The 20750-nt window shown below is 39.0% G+C and overlaps 1 protein-coding gene across 2 annotated transcripts in view; it reads right to left on the reverse strand.

The window, feature by feature from the left end:
* The window catches only part of Rnf216 (ring finger protein 216), a 136774-nt gene that overhangs the window by 68907 nt on the left and 47117 nt on the right, over positions 1-20750 (reverse strand). For both annotated transcript variants that reach the window (XM_046453816.1, XM_046453815.1), the window contains exons 8-13: positions 19698-19812; positions 17506-17645; positions 14589-14639; positions 13697-13834; positions 9873-10021; positions 9298-9376 (exon numbers count right to left, since the gene is read on the reverse strand). In XM_046453816.1, coding sequence (XP_046309772.1) covers positions 9298-9376; positions 9873-10021; positions 13697-13834; positions 14589-14639; positions 17506-17645; positions 19698-19812 — 672 coding nt within the window. The remainder of the gene's footprint in view (positions 1-9297; positions 9377-9872; positions 10022-13696; positions 13835-14588; positions 14640-17505; positions 17646-19697; positions 19813-20750) is intronic.

A 20750-nucleotide genomic window follows, 5' to 3' on the forward strand; every position in this document is an offset into this window, starting at 1 on the left:
ACCATGAAAGAGGGTCACAGAGTTTGTTTTCATAAAATGAAAACCTGTTAAAAACCCACAGTCATTCTCTGTTTGTACCATAGACAGTGTGTTTTAGTGGGGACCAAAAAGAAAAAAAAAAGAAACAAGCAGATATGTTCCTTCCACTTAAAGGACAGTGAGAAGTGAGCGCCCCAATCTTGGGACTGCCTGTTGCTGGGGTGGATGGGGTGGCCAGGACTCTGGGTAAAGGTCAGTAAGTAAAAAAACTATGACTAATGCGTCATGGAGAAACCCACACATTTTTATCTTTATTTTGTTACTAATTCTGAGTTCTCCAGCAAAACGTGCTGCTGACTTTGCTTCTAGGACCTCTGTATACTCTCACCTCTGAATATCATCCCTGAGATTCCAATCCTTTTAGGTAGGGGTGAGAAATCAATGAGGAACCCAAGAGGAGGGGGCACAGCAGAGCTGTGAAAAGCATGTGAACTTAGGTGACAGCAGCACAAAGCAACCCATGGGCAGCTTTTTCTAGGATGCAGCTCTCCCCAAGGCAACATGGGGCTTTTCTATGAACCTGAATGTGGGCTAACTAGGAGCTGTCATTTTTCACAGGATATATACTTAATAAAAATAAATAAATAAATAAAAAACCCAAAAACAAAAACCAAAAGACAAACAAGCAAACAAACCAAAAAACAGCTTCAAAAACCTATCTTCCCTTTGCTTTGTGACATTGGGAAACTAGTAAGAAATGAGTTTTCAGTACATGACTTGAAAAACTAAGGTTAAGTGATGAGTCACCTTTTGGTCCCCTGATGGGATTTTATATCTGCTCACTTTAGGGGAATTCCATATGGTGGGAGCAGTTTCTAGGAATTCTTTCATCACCTGTGCCTGCATACTTGCACAGGCTGTCGGCATCAGTCACTACCTTCCTCAGACAGGAAGTTAAAGCATAAGCACATTTAATGTTAAAGCCCCTCATCCTAACCACTGTGCTGTCCCTGTGTCTGCAGCTGCAGACAGGTGACACCATGTACTTCACTGATGTTCTGAGCTTCATAGAACCTACCATAGATTTGGACACAGAGCAGCACATCAATAAATACTTCTTACTAGCAGTCTTTAAAATAACTCTCAAAACAGATAATTTACTAAGAAAGCTCGACAGAAAGACCAGTCCCAAACAATGTTGACAATGGAGGAACACAATGCCTCTTCATCACAATGGAACAGAAGGTTCAGTGGTCTGTCTCCCAAGAAGGTGATAACACTTTAACCATCTCAGAAAGTTTCACAGGAATGAAAAAGAAACATCTGGATATTCTCTAGGGGACAAGACAGAGTAATGCCCAGTTCCTGGGGATCAGGAGAGTCAACAAACACCCCAGAGCAGTTGTTGCCAGGTCCCTGGGCTCTTCAAAACCTCCACTAACTGCTGTGACTGTCTAGACAGTCAGGTCAATCTGCAATCTACCAAGTGCTGCAAAGTCAGCAGCTGGCTTATGAATTTTCCAAGGGAGAAATCTGAGGGGCTGCATGTAGCACCTTTGCAGAGAGAGTAGGGACAGTGACACCATTCACACCCACTGATCAGCCTGAGCCTCCCTGATAGCAGGCCAAGAGGGGGAGGTAGTGCTTTTACCACTCAGGATTTCATATCAAGGGATAAAGTTGATGAAATATAAAAACAACAACTATTTCTGACGGGCCAACGTAAAACAAAAATTTTGGGTAGTTACTCTATTTCCCTTTTAAATAGTCACTGCAAACAGCAAGAAATATGGTTATTTATCCAACTTCTACTGGGAAGGCAGGATAGGAAGAGGGGTAAGTGGTATTTGCATTTTGTTGCTTTTTTCTTTTTTGAAACATCACCTGCTAAGGTGACCATGTTCTCAAACCTGTGTTTAAGGATGAAGATGTTATGTAAGGGGAAATGGATGTGCTCATGTGTAATCACCAACCAAAACTGTTTCAGGATCAAGAAGTCCATAAGGCACAGATGCACAGTGTTATTTACTACAGGGACTTTACAAAACTGGAAACTTAATGAAAACAGAATGAAATTCTGACAACTCCTTGCCATGGATGCTGGCTCTGCTCTGTTGTCTGATAGGAAGATGGCTCAAGGGATGGTGCCTGGGATGCACTCTGGGGCGATCTGGGGGCAAGGAGGCTTCCACTTGAGTTCTCAGCTCTACCACCTATATCACCTATCAAGCATAAGTATCTATTTTTATGGTATCTGAAGGAAAGAGTGTGAGTTGAGGGCTCTGTTAGGCACCCTCCATAATGGAGCTGCAGTGGTTATCATCACGAGTCCTAAATTGAAGCTTTCTAGTGGGTCTCTTTGGGAACCAAAGGAAGGGTCTCACCTTTTGAGGATTAGGGCAGGCCATATTCCATGATAAAGAATTCCCACCCCACTCTCCTCCTCTGCTGACTTACATCATGCAGCATGGAATTCCACTCTAGTAAATGAGCCCTCATTCAGGATCAACACTCTTTTGTCACCCAGATGTTTAGTTCTTCTTCTTGTCCATGTTACTTCCTGAATAAAAGTCCTCTCTGAGAGTAGGAACAAGAGGACCAATCTTCATTTATCTCTAATGTGAAGGCCTGGCTTAGCACAGGAATTGGCTGACTGATTGGCCCCCCATTACGGTGAGGCTAATAACTGCCAACTGTCCACCATCACAGGTGGAGCTGCCCTGGCACTGACAGCTGGTCCAGACTCATTTACATTCTCTTCACACAGCCACTCAGCTACTGCAGGCGGCTGCAGATGCTTGTTTTTTTAGCAACAAATTGGCTCGTTACAGATGTGAATTTTGGTTATATTTTGATAAAGTTAATAATGTTGAATGTTAGAGAAAACAAGATGGAACCTGGAAAGGATAGAAAAAGATGAGCAGGGAGGAGAGTTAAGTAGGTGGGAAAGGACAAATAAAAACACAAGTGACCTTGGGAAAAGATGGGTGACTACACTCAATTTCCATGAAAAGATTCCAAACCAGATGTTCCTGAGTTACCTTGATTAAACTCTCATATCTGATAGTCTTTCTTCCTTAGTTCTAGCTTCCTAAGCCTCTAACTCATGGCTCTGGCTAACTTCCCAGAAAGTTCTACTTACTGCTGAGTTTATAGAGCAAAGTTATTGTTCTAGGAAGGTAGAAAGAGATTCAATAGGAAAATGTCTGACTCGAAGAATAAATATTCCAGAAGCATCACTTTCAAATCTCCTCCTCAAAATTTCTCAAATCTGCCATTCTTCTTCCCATACCAAATATATCCAATCTATTCCTAAATGCAGCATGCTAAAAACAAACTGATGAATGCTTTATCTGAGAACACTCAAGGGAGCAGAGGGCTTGGAATGCATGTCACCGTATCAATAAAACACTACCTCTGTCCATTTCATCAGATATGCAGTGTCTGATTCTTTAGGGATTCTGGCATGCAGTTCTCCTCCAGAAAATGTATTAATATAAACACCTCATCTGGGAGTGACAAGTTCCTGGAAATCCAACTGGAGTTTAGATTACTGGCAAGACACTATAATGAGAAAGCAGATGCCCTCCATCTTACATGGGCCAAAATTAGCTAGTAGTTCAATTCTTAAACATGCAGAATCCTTAAGGATTAATGGTTCATTTAGCCATCTTGCTGAAAAGAGGAATGTTATACATGTAATCTATACAAATGAAAGGGAAAAAGCAGACACCCTAACAACACTACCATCTTTGATGTTAAATTCTGAAAGCATGTAGTGGTTTGCTTTAACACTAAGCCCAAAAGAATTCTGTCAATTCTGCTTGCAAGACAGTTGTGCTGACATATGTACTTTTGAAACATTCAATAGGGGAGAGACCCCTTTCCTCATGGAGCATCAGTGCCACCTAGTGGCATCTCACTCCACAGCTCACAAAGGAGGAGGGTGTGGCTTGGTTACTTCTCTGCACTCTGGTTTCTATTTTCCGTACAGACATTACAGCAACAGCAGACAGGGAGCCTAGAAAGTAAATGCTATTCACAGGTCTAAGTCAAGTTCTTAAATACAAAGTCCTATAATCTATAATGCCTTGTGATGCAGTCTTTTCACTGCAAACACTGCTAAAATAGGCATAAGACGACTTTTCACTGCAAACACTGTTAAAATAGGCATAAGATGATGTTAATAGCCAGTGGCGCACACTTGTAATCCCAGCAACTCAGGAGGCTGAGGCAGGAGGATTACAAATTCAAGGCCAGCCTCAGTAATTTAGTGACTCTGTCTCAAGATAAAAAGGACGGGGGATGCCGCTCAGTGGTAAAGCATTCCTGGATTCATCCCCAGTAATGGGGAGTGGGGGAGTCTGGAATTAAAAAAATGAAGGACACACTGAGTGAGCTCAGGCACCACAAACCAACATTCCTGAGGCAGCAATCACCCTTTTGGGCTATTTTTTAAAAACATTTCTCCTCCTTTGCTATAATTACCTTTATTTTTTTAATCATTAATACTAAAGATAAAAGTGACAACAGTAAAATTTTGGAGAATCTAAAAAAAAAAAAAAAAACAAAACAGTCTTTTTATTATTATTATTAAAAAAAAATTTTTGTTCCCTTCTGGGCTCTTGTAATCTGCTTATTTCCTTCTTTCACTGCTTCCGCCTCCAAACTTCTAGCTCTCCCTCCAGCCTAGGTTTTGCTCCAGACTCTGGTTGTCTAATCACATAGCAAACATTCATTAAGCACCTAGTTTGTGCCAGGGATTGGTGGGGACAGGGACACAAACTGGAGACATCCACCCTGAAATCTCAAATATGTCCAAAACAAAACTAAATTTTCTTTCCCCCTGAAATCCTTTTGATTCTATTTGCAGATTTGTGAATAGCACCATCATCTGTGTGGTGGTCCAAAGCAGGAGTTAGTCACTTGGACCTTATCCCACCCTCATTCAGCCTGTCACCACCTAACCTGTGTCTGCGATTCCACCAAGTCTGCTCCATTTCTTAAACCTCAGAGCCAGTTCTGGTCCTCAGGATCTGTATCTTTTGGGGTGTGCTAAGTTATGCTGCTGGGATAAACTCAAACCTCCAAAGCACTAAACAGAAACGTTTCTTGCTCATGTTGCACATCCATCTTGGCAAAAAATTATGATTAAAAAACACACCACATACCTTACCCTATAAACAAACTTTTAAGAGTAAAGTACTGCCAACCAGAAACAAAATGCTGTACAGAAGATGTCTAGAGCTTTTTCATCTTGTCTAAATGAAGCTATCAAATGCACAGCAACTCTCCATTTCCCTTCCTTCCAGCCACTGGAAGCCGCTATTCTGATCTGTTTTAGATACTGTACACGAATGGAACTATGCAATATTTGCCCTTTTGTGACTGGCTAATTTCACTCAGCATAATATATTCAAGACTCGCCTGTATTGTACTATGACAGAATTTCCTTTTGTAAGACTGAATAATATCCTATCATGCATATATGCCACATTTTTAACCATTCATCTGTCAATGGACATTTGTTTGTCATATGTCAATTACAAATGATGTCGCAATGAACAGATCCTCTGATCTCAAAGGATTTTAATGGCTCTCCATGGGTGATGTTCGTACTTTTGTTGCACAGAAATCTTTTAGTTTGCTGTAGTCTCACTGGGGAGGGGAAGAGTTGATTCCCCTATTTTTGCTTCCACTTCTTTGTTTTTGGTGTCATAACTAAGAAATCAGTGCCAAGTCCAACATGGTAGTTTTTCCTTTTTTTTTCCATTTAGTCCATTTTTAGTTGATTTTGTGAATGGTGAACAATAAGGTCCAATTTCATTCTTTTTCAAGTGGATATCCCATTTTCCCAGCACCATTTATTGATGAGATTATCTTTCCACATTGTATATAAGGGCACTCTTGTCAAAGATTAGCTGACCATAAATGTGTGGATTGATTTTTTGGGTTTTCTATTATGCTTCATTGATCCATATATGTCTGTCTTCACGCAAGTACTATACTATTTCAATCACTGAACCTTTGTACAAAGGAAGTGCGAAGTGTCCACCTTTTACATATACTCACAGTTTTTTGTTTTTGTTTTTGGTGGTGCCGGGGATTGAACCCAGGGCCTGTACATGCTAGGCAAACATTACCAACTGAGCTATATCCCTAGCCCTCCCCACACTGTTATTAATCACAAGTTACATCTTCTTGTATTATGTATCTATTAATACTATTTTATGGATTTTAAACTCTATACCAGATAGTGATTTATGCATAACTATACATACTGCAGAATTCTGTATGTCTATAAACGTTCCTCAACTTAAGATGGGATTATAGTCTGATATCTTCTTTTTGTTCCTTGTCCTGGGTAATTTCAAATGACCTGTCGTCAACTCTGTTGATTCTTTCTTTTGCTTAATCAAATCTGCTACTGAATTGTTCTAGTGGGTTCTTCAATTGGGTTCTTATTCTTCAGCTTCCAAGTATGGTTCTCTTTGATATTTTCTGTCTCTTTGTTGATATTCTCATTTTGTTTACACAAGACTTTCTTAAGCTTGCTGACCACCTTTATGATGTTACATTGAAAAATATTTTTGGTCAGGTAATTCATATATATCAGTTTCTAAAATTTTATTTTGCTTGTTTGGCTGGGCCATGCTTCTCTCTTTTTGTAGGTCAGCCTTATTACTTTTGTGTTTGGATCTGCACATTTGGAAAAACAGCCACTTCACCCGCTTCACCCAGTCTTTATAAACTTAACTTTAGATAAGGAAAAACCTTCACCCATGTACCTTGATTGATTCTGGAGGCCTCTCAAACCTTTTCTGTGGATGCACTGTCTTGAATTAGTACATGTAAATGGGCAATTAATGAGGTTTGTTTCCCCAACCTCCCCCTAAACTCCATCTAAGAATATATAAACTCCTGCTTTGTCTCATGTTTGGTCTGAGGTACTGTAGAATCCCTGGAGTTCTTTTAAGTCATCCAGCTCCCAGGCATCTACAATATGTTGAGTCCTGATAGCACTTGAGTTTGGTAAGACAGAAACCAGTCTCTTAAGCATTCCCTGGAAAAGCTAGAACTCTGGGCATACGATCCACTCTTCCCTTTTCTTTTATCCATTACCCAAGAAGAGAAATCTCCATGGTATATTGGGCACTGTCTACTAGTCCTCTGGAGCAGCACAAGCTCAGTCCCATTAGCACTGACTTGTTTGAGACAAGAAAAATGTCCTGGGCAGACTCCTGAAAAGATAGAATGCTGAACTTATGCTTCAACTCTTCCCCTCCCCAGGGAGAAGCATGTGTAAGGAATTTCCTACTGTTCATTCTGTACTGAGCTGGGGGAGTGCAATGCTGAGAGTGTGTGAGTGAGTGAGTGGGTGACAGTGTGTGTGCCTGTGCTACTTCCACATCTGTTCTCAATAGCTTTTTATGAAAGCAACCTGCTCACCTGTGCACACACTGTCCAAAAAAAAAAAAAAAAAAAACAAACCTAAATGCCCACCTCCCGGGCATGTATATTCCTTCTACTGAGAGAAAGAATATTTGGTGTTCTTTTCTGAGTTCTTAAGAGCTGTTTGAAAGCTCCCACTAACATCTCAAGTTGATATTCTAAACACACTCACTGGATGCTGTTTCAGATTCATGTGTGCCTTTAGGCTGTTTCTAAATATCTTTGGAGAATAGTGGCCTCCTCCTCTTTGGTCTTCAAAATTGCATATTAGTACTTTCACTGGCCTATTTTACTTGAAATAACACTAGGGAACATAGCTCCCAGCTCCTAGCTCCTTCTAAGCAATTTATGAAGACCCCGGAGAAGGTAGGTCCTGCATGGCTTTGCTCCCACGCAGCTCATGAGCCTCCTTTATATTCCTGATATCAACCAATGTCCCAAGCTGTCACTGCTTCGTGGGGCCTAAAATATTCCTCCACTTTCACTCCTCCTCTTACCCATTCCTTCCTTTGGCTATGTTTCCCCTGTTCATGAATTGCCTTTTGTAGCATCCAGTGCCTGACACACTAGACTCACACAAGGGCATAGTTACCATGCTTTCTTAGTTCCAAGATGCCAGAGACTATTGGGACAATTATTATAAAACAGACTGGGGTGGAAAAAAATTATCAAATAATCACATCACTTGTAAGAACACAAACAAATTTTGTACAGAAATACTCATGTTGAAAACAAAAGGAATAAAATGCCGAATGTTTTCTCTGATATAAGGAGGCTGACTCATAGTGGGGTAGGGAGGGGGAACATGGGACAAACAGATGAATTCTAAATAGGGAAGAGGGGAGGGAGGAGAAGGGAGAAGGCAGGGGATTAGCAAGGAAGGTGGAATGTGATGGACATCATTAACCAAAGTACATGTATAAAGACATGAATTGGGTGTTAACCTACTTTATATACAAATAGAGATATGAAAAATTGTGGTATATATGTGTAGTAAGAATTGTAATGCAAAAAAAAATATAAAGACATAAATTGCATGAACATACTTTATACAAAGATATGAAAAATTGTGCTCTATATGTGTAATAAGAATTGTAATACATTCCACTGTCGTGTATTTAAAAAAAAAAAAAAAGGAATAAAATTTTCTTTATTCTCCAATTTCTACTTCAATTTCTTCATTCTCTCCAGGATACTACAATGTTCAACTCTAATCACATGGTTTTAGAAAAATGGTTAAATTTTTCTAATTTGTCTATGTGAATGGCCAATATTCATGAAAACTTTTAACTGGCTTATAAATAGTTCATAAATTTTAAGACATTCTTAGTTCAAAAAGTAGGAGCTGAGTTAGAGAAGAAAGATTTGTAGAAATAAGGTGATTAGATAGCTCTGGTCTCACATGATAATAGTTAATTTGAATGAGGAAAACAAGTTAAAACCTACCAGACATGACAGAGACATTACCATGATGACTAGATTTTTCAAAGAAGTGTCTCTAGGACATGGAAAATGGCAGGAGGTATGTGTGTGTTTGGATGGCAAGAGAGTAGGGGTGGGGAGTTGAGCAGAAGCAGAGAAAAGGGCAAGCAAGAAAAATAATGACCCAGTAGAAGAAAAAAAAAAATCCAGATCTTCATAGTTTATATCACAGTATCTGATGACATACAACTCGGATCCAGAGCTAACTGTAACTGGAATTCCACAAGTGGACCCTTCTCTATAACCATACCAACAATCATTCACAAAGTACATATCAATCTTCATTTGCTTTTATGAAAAGGAGAGCACTCAAATCCTTCTCATGTACTGGCATACAGATATAAAGCACATAATATACTTGTGTAGGAAAAAATGTTTCCCTACCTTTCTGCAGCGAGGATTAGGACAGCTGAACCTCTTCACATCACTGTCCAACAATGCAGGAAAGCTACAGGAGGGGCACCTGGAATCAAAAGTAGAACTACTCAGAATATTAACACCTGATTAGGTTTCATGTAACTATTCCCTTAAAATGGAGTTTTGAGCTGGACAGTTTATTGTTTTTTAACTCTTCAGTTTTCGGTAAAATGTGGATTGAACCTCTCTTGATTATGAAAGGTGTAGAGCCATTACAAAGAACAGCTTTCTAGGTCCCAACTCATTGTCAGCCACTCAATAAACATATTCCAACTTTTATAAGAATCCTTGCATATGTCACTTTTTCTCCAACCCAGGTCGTGATGACTATACTTACAGGCCAGAAGATTATGAGGAAGAGTAAGGATAGTAGATAAAAAATTGTTCTATAGATTTTTTTCCATTAATAAAATTGATTGACTATCTTATGTCTCTATAAGAAAAGCCAGGAAACCTGGAAGATATAGCTTTGTTACATAATTTCCTCCACCTGATGCTCAGGGAAGCCTTCATATTTGGGAAAGAGCTGACTAAAAACTCACCTGACAAGCTCATCAGCATAGGCTGCAGCAACTTCCTCTTCAGCTTTTCGCTCATAATATTTATACAGGATGGTCTGGGGAAGCACTTTCTCTAGTTCACTGGTTGGGAATGAACATGTGCAGCTGCCTTCCATGCAGCTGAGCTCTGACTAGAAAGTAGGCAAAGAAAAAAGAAAAGTCAAGCAAGTCGTCAGTAAAAAAAAACCTCAGAGGTTAAATGAATCTTTCAACAGAAGGCAAACAATAGTTAAGTGACAGAATGAAGTGGCAGAATGAAGATCTCTCTGCCTCCTGTCTCTATGAGAAATCACACTCCAATAAGGACAAAATGAAACAAAAACACAAAGTCCATCTAGCAGTGTAAATCACAATCCAAGAAGATGGAAGGTGGAGGGTATATGGCTTAGTGGATGGAAGGAGGAAGTTCTCAGATAAGTATCTGAAAGGGAGATGCTGGTCAGAAGCATGCTGATTCCCTCTATAAATCCTAAAAAGCAGGAGATGCCCCAGGAAGATAGAAGGGTGGGGAAAGGGTAGAAAAAATCAAGAAGTGGGGGAATTGTTTTGGCCTTCAGTTCCAACTCCCTTTAGATGGAACCAGGAGACTCCCAGAGAAAGGCATTGCTAAGGTGTGGCCTAAACTCAGGATTTGTGAAGCCTGCACACTGAACAGGGAATTCTCCAGCTCCTGCCTCCCACTCAGCTCTAGGATGTTGGAATGTGGTCTCACACCTGCTGGACAGGATCCACACCCAAATCTGGTAGAGAGACCTAAGAGTGTCATTTAAGGTTCGCAACACAAAATGCTAACAGGCTATCCAGGCACCTACAGTCAAATTCACCAGCCTATAATCCTCACTACTCAAACAGCTTCCAAACAACTCTTTAATATGAAAGAAAAGCTTAGCCATCCGAGGAACATTTTCAACAGGAAAGACAGACACAACAAATCAGACATATGAGAAAAGGCACCTTAAAATATAGTTGCCGGGTGTTGAGTGTACACCTATAATTTGAGTGACTTGGGAATAAGGCAGGAGGATCACAAGTTTGAGGACAATCTTAGCAAATTAGTGAGGCACTAAGCAATTTAGTGAGACCCTGTCTCAAAATAAAAAATAAAAAAGTGATGGGGATATAGCTCAGCGGTAAGGTGCCCCTGGGTTAAATCCCCAGCAATAAATAAACAATTTTAAAAAATACAGCTAAGATCTAGGAAGCATTTATGATGTGTCAGAATTTTTTTTTTTTTTGTGGTGCTGGGGAATCGAACCCAGGAAAATACACTCTTTAAACACATGATCTCATTTAATGTTCACAGCAATTCTCAAGATTATGCAGGCAATTATAAGTGGGAGGCCCAAGGGCCAATGCTTTCTGCTAGACTCTAAAAAATCATGCTTTTTGAAAAACAAAATCTTTTTTATTTTCAAATAATGTTAGACTTTTAAGAAGTTGCAAAAATAGTACAAAGTTCCTGAATCCTCTTTAATCACTTTTCCTGAAGTTAAAGTTGTATACAAAACACATCACACTTAAAATCAGAAGCTAACAGTGGTACAATCCTCTTAACTAAGCAAGTCTTTACTTCTACTTCATTAGGTTTTCCAATATTGTCTTTTTTGGTCTAGGATCCCTCATAACCTCTAGTTGCCATGTGTTCTTTGCCTCTTCCAACCTGTGTTAGTGTGATAGCTACACATTCTGGTTTTTATCCATGGTTCCCTTGGCCCTTTTTATTTCCTAAATGACAAGAACTATAAGGTAGTTTGACCAGAATTATAAGGTAGTTGGCCTTTTGTCCTTAGTTCCTAAAGCAGCTCTGAAATAATTTCAGAGCAATAAAGGTGAAAGACAGTCTTCTGTTACAATGTTGGAGCACTTCTGCCCTCAGAAAGCAGTCTCTCAGCCAGGTGCTATAATCCCAGCAGCTTGGAAGGCTGAGGCAGGGGGATCTCAAGTTCAAAGCCAATCCCAGCAACTTAGCAAGGTCCTAAACAATTCAGTGAGACCGTCTCTAAATAAATACAAAAAAAGGGCTGGGGATGAGACTCAGTGGTTAAGTGCCCCTGAGTTCAATCCCTGGTGCCAAAAACAAGACACCAAAAAACAAACAAACAAACAAAAACCCTCAAAAAACAGTCTATCTCTTGTCTGATCTCTTACCCTCTGTTCACCTGTTTTCCCTCACCTCCACAGCAAGTTAGAGAAATCAGAACTTCTCTTCCTCAAGGCTAGTCATAGATTTAAAAATATACTCTTAATCCTTCCAGACCTTTCTTTGTAAAAGTTGACTGCAAAGAAATGCTCTGACGTACTTTTTTCTGTTAGCAGATCGTAAGACCCCTATTTCAGATTGTAAGTCCTGTCCCTTATCTGGAATGAAGGTACACTGCATACACACCAAGAAGAATCTGCACTGCCAGGGTTTGTTGGGTCTCACCACTCAGTCTATTAGCATTAGAGCATGCTTTTTCTTCCCATCACATTTCTACAAGATTGTCTACGCTTCATTTGCTTCTATGCAATGAAGTAATGAAGTCTTCATAAAAACTCAAAGAACAGGATTTGGAGGGCTTCTGGACAGCTGGGCACATGGAAACTGATAGGCAGGTGAACAAGAACTCAACTATATTCTGGGAAGGTGGTACATTCAAATTCCATGTAGACAGAAGCTCCTGTGATTGGGACATTGTCTATGTATCCCTCTATCTGGCTGTTTACTGGTATCCCTTACAATTATCCTTTATAATACATTGGTCAATGTAAGTTAGAGCTTCCCTGAGATCAACAAGCTGGCTCAAGTGAATTAATTGAGCCTGAGTATTGATCATGGGAACTCCAATTTGCAGTCAGTTGGTCAGAAGTGCTGGAGGCCTGAACTTTCAACTGGTGTTTGATATTGAGTACCGAGCATCTCAACCTGTGGGACTTGAAACTATCTCTAAGTAGACACAATTCAAATGACTTAAGAGGATATCCAGCTGGTGTCCACTAAACTGACTACTTGCTTGCCTGCTGGTGAGGAGAAATCCCCACTTATTTTGGGGTCACAAAAATGATCTGCAAATGTACAGTGGAAGACCTAAGGTTGAGTCTGTTTTCCCTCTATATCCTCAGAGACAGTGACTCAGTATTTGTTGGTCTTTCACGACCTTGGTTCTTTTGAAGAGTACTGGTCAGTAATCTTGTAGAGTGTTTCTCAATTTGAATTTGTCTCAAGAGTAAACTGATATTTGACACGTAAGGGCAATTTCTCAGTGTAGCTTTAGGAAATATGCTACATGCTGGTGTATCTTTTATCACTCATGATTAAAAAGGCCTCATTTTAAATGACTGTGTTAGTTTTTCTGTTGCTGCTGGAATAAGACACCATTAATATTAGTGGTATAAAAAATATAAAACTCCTTTCCAGATTGCCTTATGCTGGTGTTAAAAGAAACTAAACCCAGTCAGAGAAATATGATCTTGTATAAAATAGTTACTAGAATATATATATTTTAATCCAACTATAAAATCCTTTAAAACATGCATAAAACCCACTAACATTCTCTCCTGTGTTCAAATAGGTCATTCTCCCTCTGGTTCATCCCACTGACTGTGAACAGGAAGGTGGGGCAGGGCCTGGGGCATGAAAGAGTCCTATCATTCCCCGAAGACTGTTGTGCCTAGAACCAACATAATCACACAAATCAAATTATGCATATATTAACACACTGATAGAATTCTACTCACCCCAGCAAAACTCCTGGTCTATCAGCGTGGTTGCCTGAGTGTGTGACTATTTCCTATGTATGGGTATTACACAGTTCTACATTTCTTACCTTTCCAGATCCAAAGACAGCCTCTTGGGCATATCTGATGAGACATTCTTTGCAGAACAAGTGAGCATCAGCACATTGTGTCAGCTCCTCGAATGGAAACTCCCCATAGCAGCAGCGGCACTCAATTAGCTGGCCATCCTATAGGCCACAGAGACACATGTGAATGCCCAACACCCCCACACACTCACACTAGAGTCTAGGGGAGGACTTGTTTCCTATCTTCTTAAGCCTTCCTACCCCTAGCATACACTATGAGGTCAAAAGCAACCCCCAGGAGCCATGAAACAACAATGAGCTGTTTTCTGCCATCTAAACCCAGATTAGGATGCCATGGCTAGAGATAGTGAGCTTTCCAGCAACTCTGGAGACTGAGGCAGGAGGATTATAAGTTTGAGACCAACCTCAGCAACTCAGTGAGACCCTTTCTCAAAATAAAAAATACAAGCTAACTAAAGCACCAATCTCAAGTAACATACCAGGATCTAATTCTTCATTGCAAGAAAGGATCCAGCTACCAGCCCATTCTTAGCTCTGCTAGAAAAGGCTACTATGTAAGATGGAAGATATCACATAGAACATCCCTGGTCCAAGGCCTTCCCACCAACTCTAAGTGCTTTCTGAGGTCTACATTTTTCTTTACACTCTATGTACTGGATTCCTGATTATGTTCTATAATAAGAACATCTCCATCACTATCTTCCCTTCAATTCTGATTCAGGCTACACTATTAGTTCATGTACCTCAAAGTAATTGGGTAAACTGCAAACTTGGCAGATCAACAGAAGGTTATTCAGGACAAGTCTGCTTTCAAGACATTGAAGAAATGTTATTAAAAAAGAGAAAGTGCACAAGAACACCCAGAATAAATGAATTAGGTGAGATTTCAAAATACCTTCTGATATTGTTCTTCATTCATCTGCAGAGCAAGCAAAAAGTCTTCATGCTAAGGAACAACAACAAAAAAATTATATATGTGGATACAAATTTAGTAAAGATGATAAAAACATTTAATATTTACTTTCATAAGCATACATCTATTACTAATAGGTATCTCTTCAGTTACATAATTAAATAGTTTAAAATGTTACCTGAAAATAAATTCACATAGTGAATATTGGAAAAGATTGATACATAAAATACTTGTGAAAAGCAAAGAACAGCATAAGCAAACAAAAAAACTAAACAAGTCAAAACCAAGTATGATATACTTTCTTGGTGATTTCAAAAGGTACCAGGCACTCAGGCATGTTACTGGTAAGAGCATAAAATAGTACAACCATGATGGAAGGGAACTTGGCACAGATTCACAATGACACTTTTAGGGGTCTGGCCCAAAGATACCCTTGGGTAGAAATATGAAAAGATGCATACACAAGCTTATTTAACGTAATATTTTTAACACCAAAAACCTGGGGAAAAAATCTGAACATCCAACAATAGGAAATTGTCTGAATAAACTCTGGTACTACAGATAATGGGGTACTAGGCAGTTTAAAAAAAAAAAAAAAGTAAATCTCTGTGGATTGCTGCGATGTGACTGCCAGGATATATGACTAAGTGAAAAAAGCAGGGGCAGAGGAGTGTGATTCCTTTTGGATAAGAAAGAGGGAGTTGGGGAATGTATCTCAGAGACTTGCCTAGCATGTGTGGGGCCCTTACGTCGATTCCCAGCACAGCAAAAGGAAAAAAAAAAAAGGCAAATAAAATACATATGTCAATACATACACATATTTGCTTTTACATAAAATAAGGAAATATGAGTAAGAAAGCTGGATGTGGTGGCACACCCACCTCAACTGGGGAAGTTGAGGCTGGAGAATTACAAGTTGAAGCCCAGCTCAGACAATATGCCAAGACCCTGTTTCAAAATCACCACTGTTAACAAAAACCTAACAAGAATGTCTAATGGGGGAGTGAGAGCACATGCGGGAAGAGTCAGGATAATTTCACAAAACTGAAGAACAAAATAAGACTAAAAAAAAGACAATTCAATGAAAGCTGAAAATAAGCAGAAACAAACTTAACTGTTCACCAAGTTAATGGCATGATCACATTTGTTCTTGATCTTGCTAACACTGCCCAGGCTGGCCTGGAACTCCCGGGCACAAGCAACCCCCTGCCTCAGCTCCAATAGCTGGGACTACAGGTGTGTGCCACCGTGCCTGGTTCATTTTATATCATTAATGATACAATTTCATAAGAATTATGTTATTAAGAACCAAGATTTTTAGTAAAGAAGTAATACAAACAAAAAATTAAAGTTAAAAAAAAAACACCCTGTAAATCAAGTTTTAAATAGAAATCTCAGCATGAAATTCCTAGTAAATAAAATAAAATACTTCGGAGAAATTGTTGATTCCAGATCCAGCCAAGTCACAGAAAGCACAAGTTGAATCTAGAACACTTCACTGTGTTAGAAAGCAAGTTAAGTGTTAAGAGCCTACCATGGTCAGCACAGAGGGACTAAGCTGAAGGAGCTGCCCTTGGCCAGAGATGGAACAATCTAACAATCTAGACATCAAGAACAACAATGACTATAATTAACTAAGCTACATCCATCAATCTGCCAGTTCTTTCTAAAAATGCATTTCTAATGCGATCGTTGGTGATATTAACAATCACAGGAATTCTGTGATGAAAAGATGAAGAAAACAACTTTGAGAAAGTTCTAATGTCTGGGATCTAGAATTTTATCACTGGTCACAAATAATCATCACTTTTTTCATTTTTAAGAAAATTTCTGCTAAATACCCAATTTTGATTAATTATAATTTTTCCATCAATCATTTTTTTCAAGTAAAAATGATATTCTGCAAAGAAAACAAAAAAAAACCAAAGGCTAATGCTATTACTTGTAAATCAATACAATGCCTCCTGTCAAGACAAGCATCCATCCCCGAGAGCAGCAGAGGCACTATATGTACACTTCTCATTTTCTCACACAGAATATTGAAATCTTCAGGAGTGAAAATTTGATAAAATAAATACCTTTTACTGCTTTATCAAAGACACTTTCAATTGAAACTAAAATTTTAGAAAATGTGAGTACAGGGTGATAAAGACAATAATTATTGGTACAGTTTTGTGCTACTGCCTTGATTCATGCTAAGATATCAGGGCTTTAGTTCTACTGATGAAAATTCAACATGGTAAAAGAAAGCAAATGACATCTGTGCATCATTGTAAGAGATGTGACTCCACAGATCCCTTAAAAAATCTTGGGGAACCACGAATGTGGGACCACAAGAGAGCCACTGATTCAGAAGATGTTCATTTTATTTTTTAAATATTTTTTTAGTTGTAGTTGGACACAATATCTTTGTTTTATTTATTTATTTTTATGTAGTGCTGAGGATCGAACCAAGAGCCTTGCACGTGCTAGGTAAGCGCTCTATTACTGAGCCACAATCCCAGCCCCCAGAAAATGTTTATTAAACAACCAATATATGTATATTCTGGTTGACTTGCACATTTGATGATATATTTACAAAAATTAAGGAGCTAAACTAAATAGATCCTATCGTTACTCTTTAAAGGCTGCCGTAGGTAAAATACACATGATACTAAACTCCAATTAAGGTTCTCTTAACTTTAATTTGATTTATGAAACTTGGGCCAGTATAATTACAAAAAACCTAGCTGTTAAAAAAAAAAATGTTGTCATATAATTAATTACTCTAAACAAAGGGAAAATCCTGGGCTGAGGGGATAGCTCAGTGATAGAGCACTTGCCTAACCCTGGGTTTGTATCAAGCCCCAAGAGCAAGCAAACCAAACCCACATCCCAAGACCAGAGCACATCTTCCTACCTCTGCCATCTCTTTGATTTTCTGCTCATAGAACTCTTGCTCTTGTTGGACAGCTGGAAGGAGGGCACGCCGATCATAGGACCTACAATGTCGCCGCTTATTTTCCAGAAAGAACATCCTCTTTTCTATTTTTATGTCACCTAGAAGATATTTAAGAATGCATAATTATGTAGTCAATTGTCTGTAGGAATTCAGGCCAGCAACTTCCAGTCTTCTCTGGTTTAGTCCTCCACTGACCCTCTTGGCAGTACATTTCAAAACTGATCCTAGAACACATTCTAGCACTGAAGTCGATTGCATTCCTTTCTGTTCCTTGTCTACCATGAATCTTTCAGCCTCCCCACACTCCACTGTATGCTCCAATTGTAAAGCCTCTCCTACTCCATCAGTATTACACTGTATGCATATATAGTTTATTACCTATTCTACTAATTAGGGCATTGGTTTATAGTTTATTATGAATACAGCTGCTTGTAGATGTTGACTGTTGTTTGTAGTTCAGTTGGGTTTACATGGAGGTGTAGAGTTGCTGAATCACAGGATAGCTTCTCTTTACATTTCTGTTTTTCTCTTTGTTTGGGGGGGATTAGGCTTAGTTTTAAGGTTTAGAAAATTATTCAATTGAATGCCAATTGTTCTACATCTCTGGCAATACCTCATTATCATCAGTTTTTAATTTTAGCCATTCTAGTAGGTACAAATTCCCCTCCTCTCTCCCTTTTCTTTTTCTTCTGGTCCTAAGGATGAATCCAGGACCTTGCACATGTGCATGGTAGACAAGTGCTCTACCACTGAGCCAAACTCTCAGTTCTGAAATTTTTAATTTCCTTACACTTTCAATTTTGAAAACTCTTCACAGAAATAGCACTACATAGATTCACAATAAATAATATCTGGAACAAAAGATATAAAAATAACATATATCAGACATTTAACTAGTCTGTTCAAGTTTTCTTTGAAATTTGTAAAGGACAGAGTTGACCTGACCAACAAAGGGTAGACCATCTTACAAAGTAGACTTTCTTTTCTCCACCACTGAAAATCAGAAACAAATAATGGGGAGGAGGTATGTAAGAGAGATACCTAATTACAACTGTATATTAAGTAAGCCAAGTGAAAAACAACCTACATATTGTTCCCACTTTCTCAATCTCTCAGAGACTAGTGAGAATGTCATGTTAGAGGGCACTGCTGCACAGACTTTCAGAGGGACCTCAGGAATCACACTGTGGGGGATAAAAATCTAGACCCTGAGGAATTAGTCCAGAAATTCAAATACTTTCAAAATGATTTAACTTGTGGTATCTCTATTTAGTCATACTTGAAAATAAATTTTGTAAGTAAGTGTACATGTAACAGAAAAACAAATAGGTGAAAAAGAAAAGAAAAGGGGAAAATAGTCTTTTTTTTTCTTTTTTTAATTAGGGACTGAACCCAGAGATGCTTTGCCTCTGACTTACATCTGCAGCTCTTTTTATTTTTTTATTTGGAGACAGGGTCAAAGGCCTAAGTTGCTGAGGCTGGCTTCGAACTTGTGATCCTCCTGTGTCAGCCTCCCAAGTCACTGGGATTACAAGTGTGTACTACCATACCTGATGAAAATATTCCTATTTGTGACATAATCTATGGAAAAAGCTGTCGTAAACTCTTTTGTCGAACACAAACAACTCAGATGAAATGTTTTAAAATTAATCAGGCAACCTTTTGGGAGGGATCAGAACTAAAATAATGTCTCAGAAAGGGCTTTCAGCAGTTATTTCATCAATAAGAGTAACAGAATTTGAGAAGCATGTGGCTATTAGACCCACACTGAGGTGAGTAAGTGGACCACCTCTGCAGTGAGCAATCATTAGTCGAGGTGGCCACTATTGAAGAATACTAAACCTTCCAGACAGTTCTTTTTTTTTTCAAGCTTAGCAGTGTTCCCACTTGCCCACATGTGAATTCTTTAACCCTGCTCAAAATTTTTGTGTCATAATGTAACCTAAGCAGGAATAAGGAAGACAACACTGTAGCAACTTTCTATAAATTATGAAGTGATGTCTAAATAGTCCTTATGAGTCACTCCTTAGCCCAGCACGACACTCTGTAAGCAGCAGATAACACCACCTCCTTTAGTGACCACACCGAAAGGGAAGGCTTGGCACTGCAGCTTCACATGCTATCAGCTATAACATTCAGCTTGCCATTACCTTGTTCAAATTTGAAATCTATGTAAGAATATTGATTCATTTCTTTTCTTTTTTTCCTTTTCCCACTGGTTTCTGGTGAAAGCTCCTGCCACTTTTTAATGGCATCAGAAAAGGCCTAAAAATTGAGAAAGGGTAAGGTTACCACTGTAAATGGAAAACAAGAACAAGCAAAACACAGGCCATACCCAAATCTCACTTCACTCAGTGAGCTACCTCCCCTGCTCTGCTCAACAGTGGCAAGTAGGGGTGAAATAAATAAGTAGCATGTCATTATATTCATTTTCTTTTTTCATAAAATGCTGGAGGCAGAATAAAAATGCTTACTGAAAGATTAAGGGACAGCATTAAGAAAATATAAGTTGTTTCTGCATGAGTACAGGTTGAACCATGTGACACCCAGCTGCGAGCTGTACTTTGTTGGCTCTCTCAAGTGCTGTTTCTGTTTAGCACTCTCTTCTCATGCTCTTTTTTCTTTGCATCTACAACTTTCCTTTTGTACTGCATGCTGGAGTTCAAAATTCTTAAAACCATTCTTATCTCTTTTCTTCCACACCTTCAAATTTCTCCTCTTTTTGATTTCTTAAATCTTCCTAATCAACTCTTAATGAGTTCAAGTCTTTGCCATTTTAAAAAAAAGAAATTCCTTCCCCTTTTGATCTCATTTATCTTTCAGCTGGTGGCCCTTCTCTCTTCTGCCCCTTTATAGCCAAACTTCTCTGAAGAGCAGTCTAGACACTGTTTCACCATTTTCCCTCCTGTTGTGAGCATGCCCTTTCTAAACCCCTGCAACATGGCACCTAACCTGACTTTTCACCTGCTATCTGTGCTTACTAACAAGAAGCTAATGTCAAGTATGATGGCACATACCCGAAATCCCAGCTACTCCAAAGTCTGATACAGGAGTATCCAAGTTCGTGGTATCAAGTTGAATCTAGGCAACTTAGTGAAACTTGTCCCCAAAACTAAAAGGGGTTGAATGTAGCTCAGCAGTAGAGTACCCCAGGGTTCCATCCCCATACTTCAAACAAATCCATAAGGGGCTAAGTCTACCAC

The sequence above is a fragment of the Marmota monax genome, unplaced genomic scaffold, assembly GCF_021218885.2.
Source record: "Marmota monax isolate L192 unplaced genomic scaffold, Marmota_monax_Labrador192_F-V1.1 WCK01_AAM20220418_F8-fsc00338, whole genome shotgun sequence".
In the NCBI taxonomy this organism is placed as follows: Eukaryota; Metazoa; Chordata; class Mammalia; order Rodentia; family Sciuridae; genus Marmota; species Marmota monax.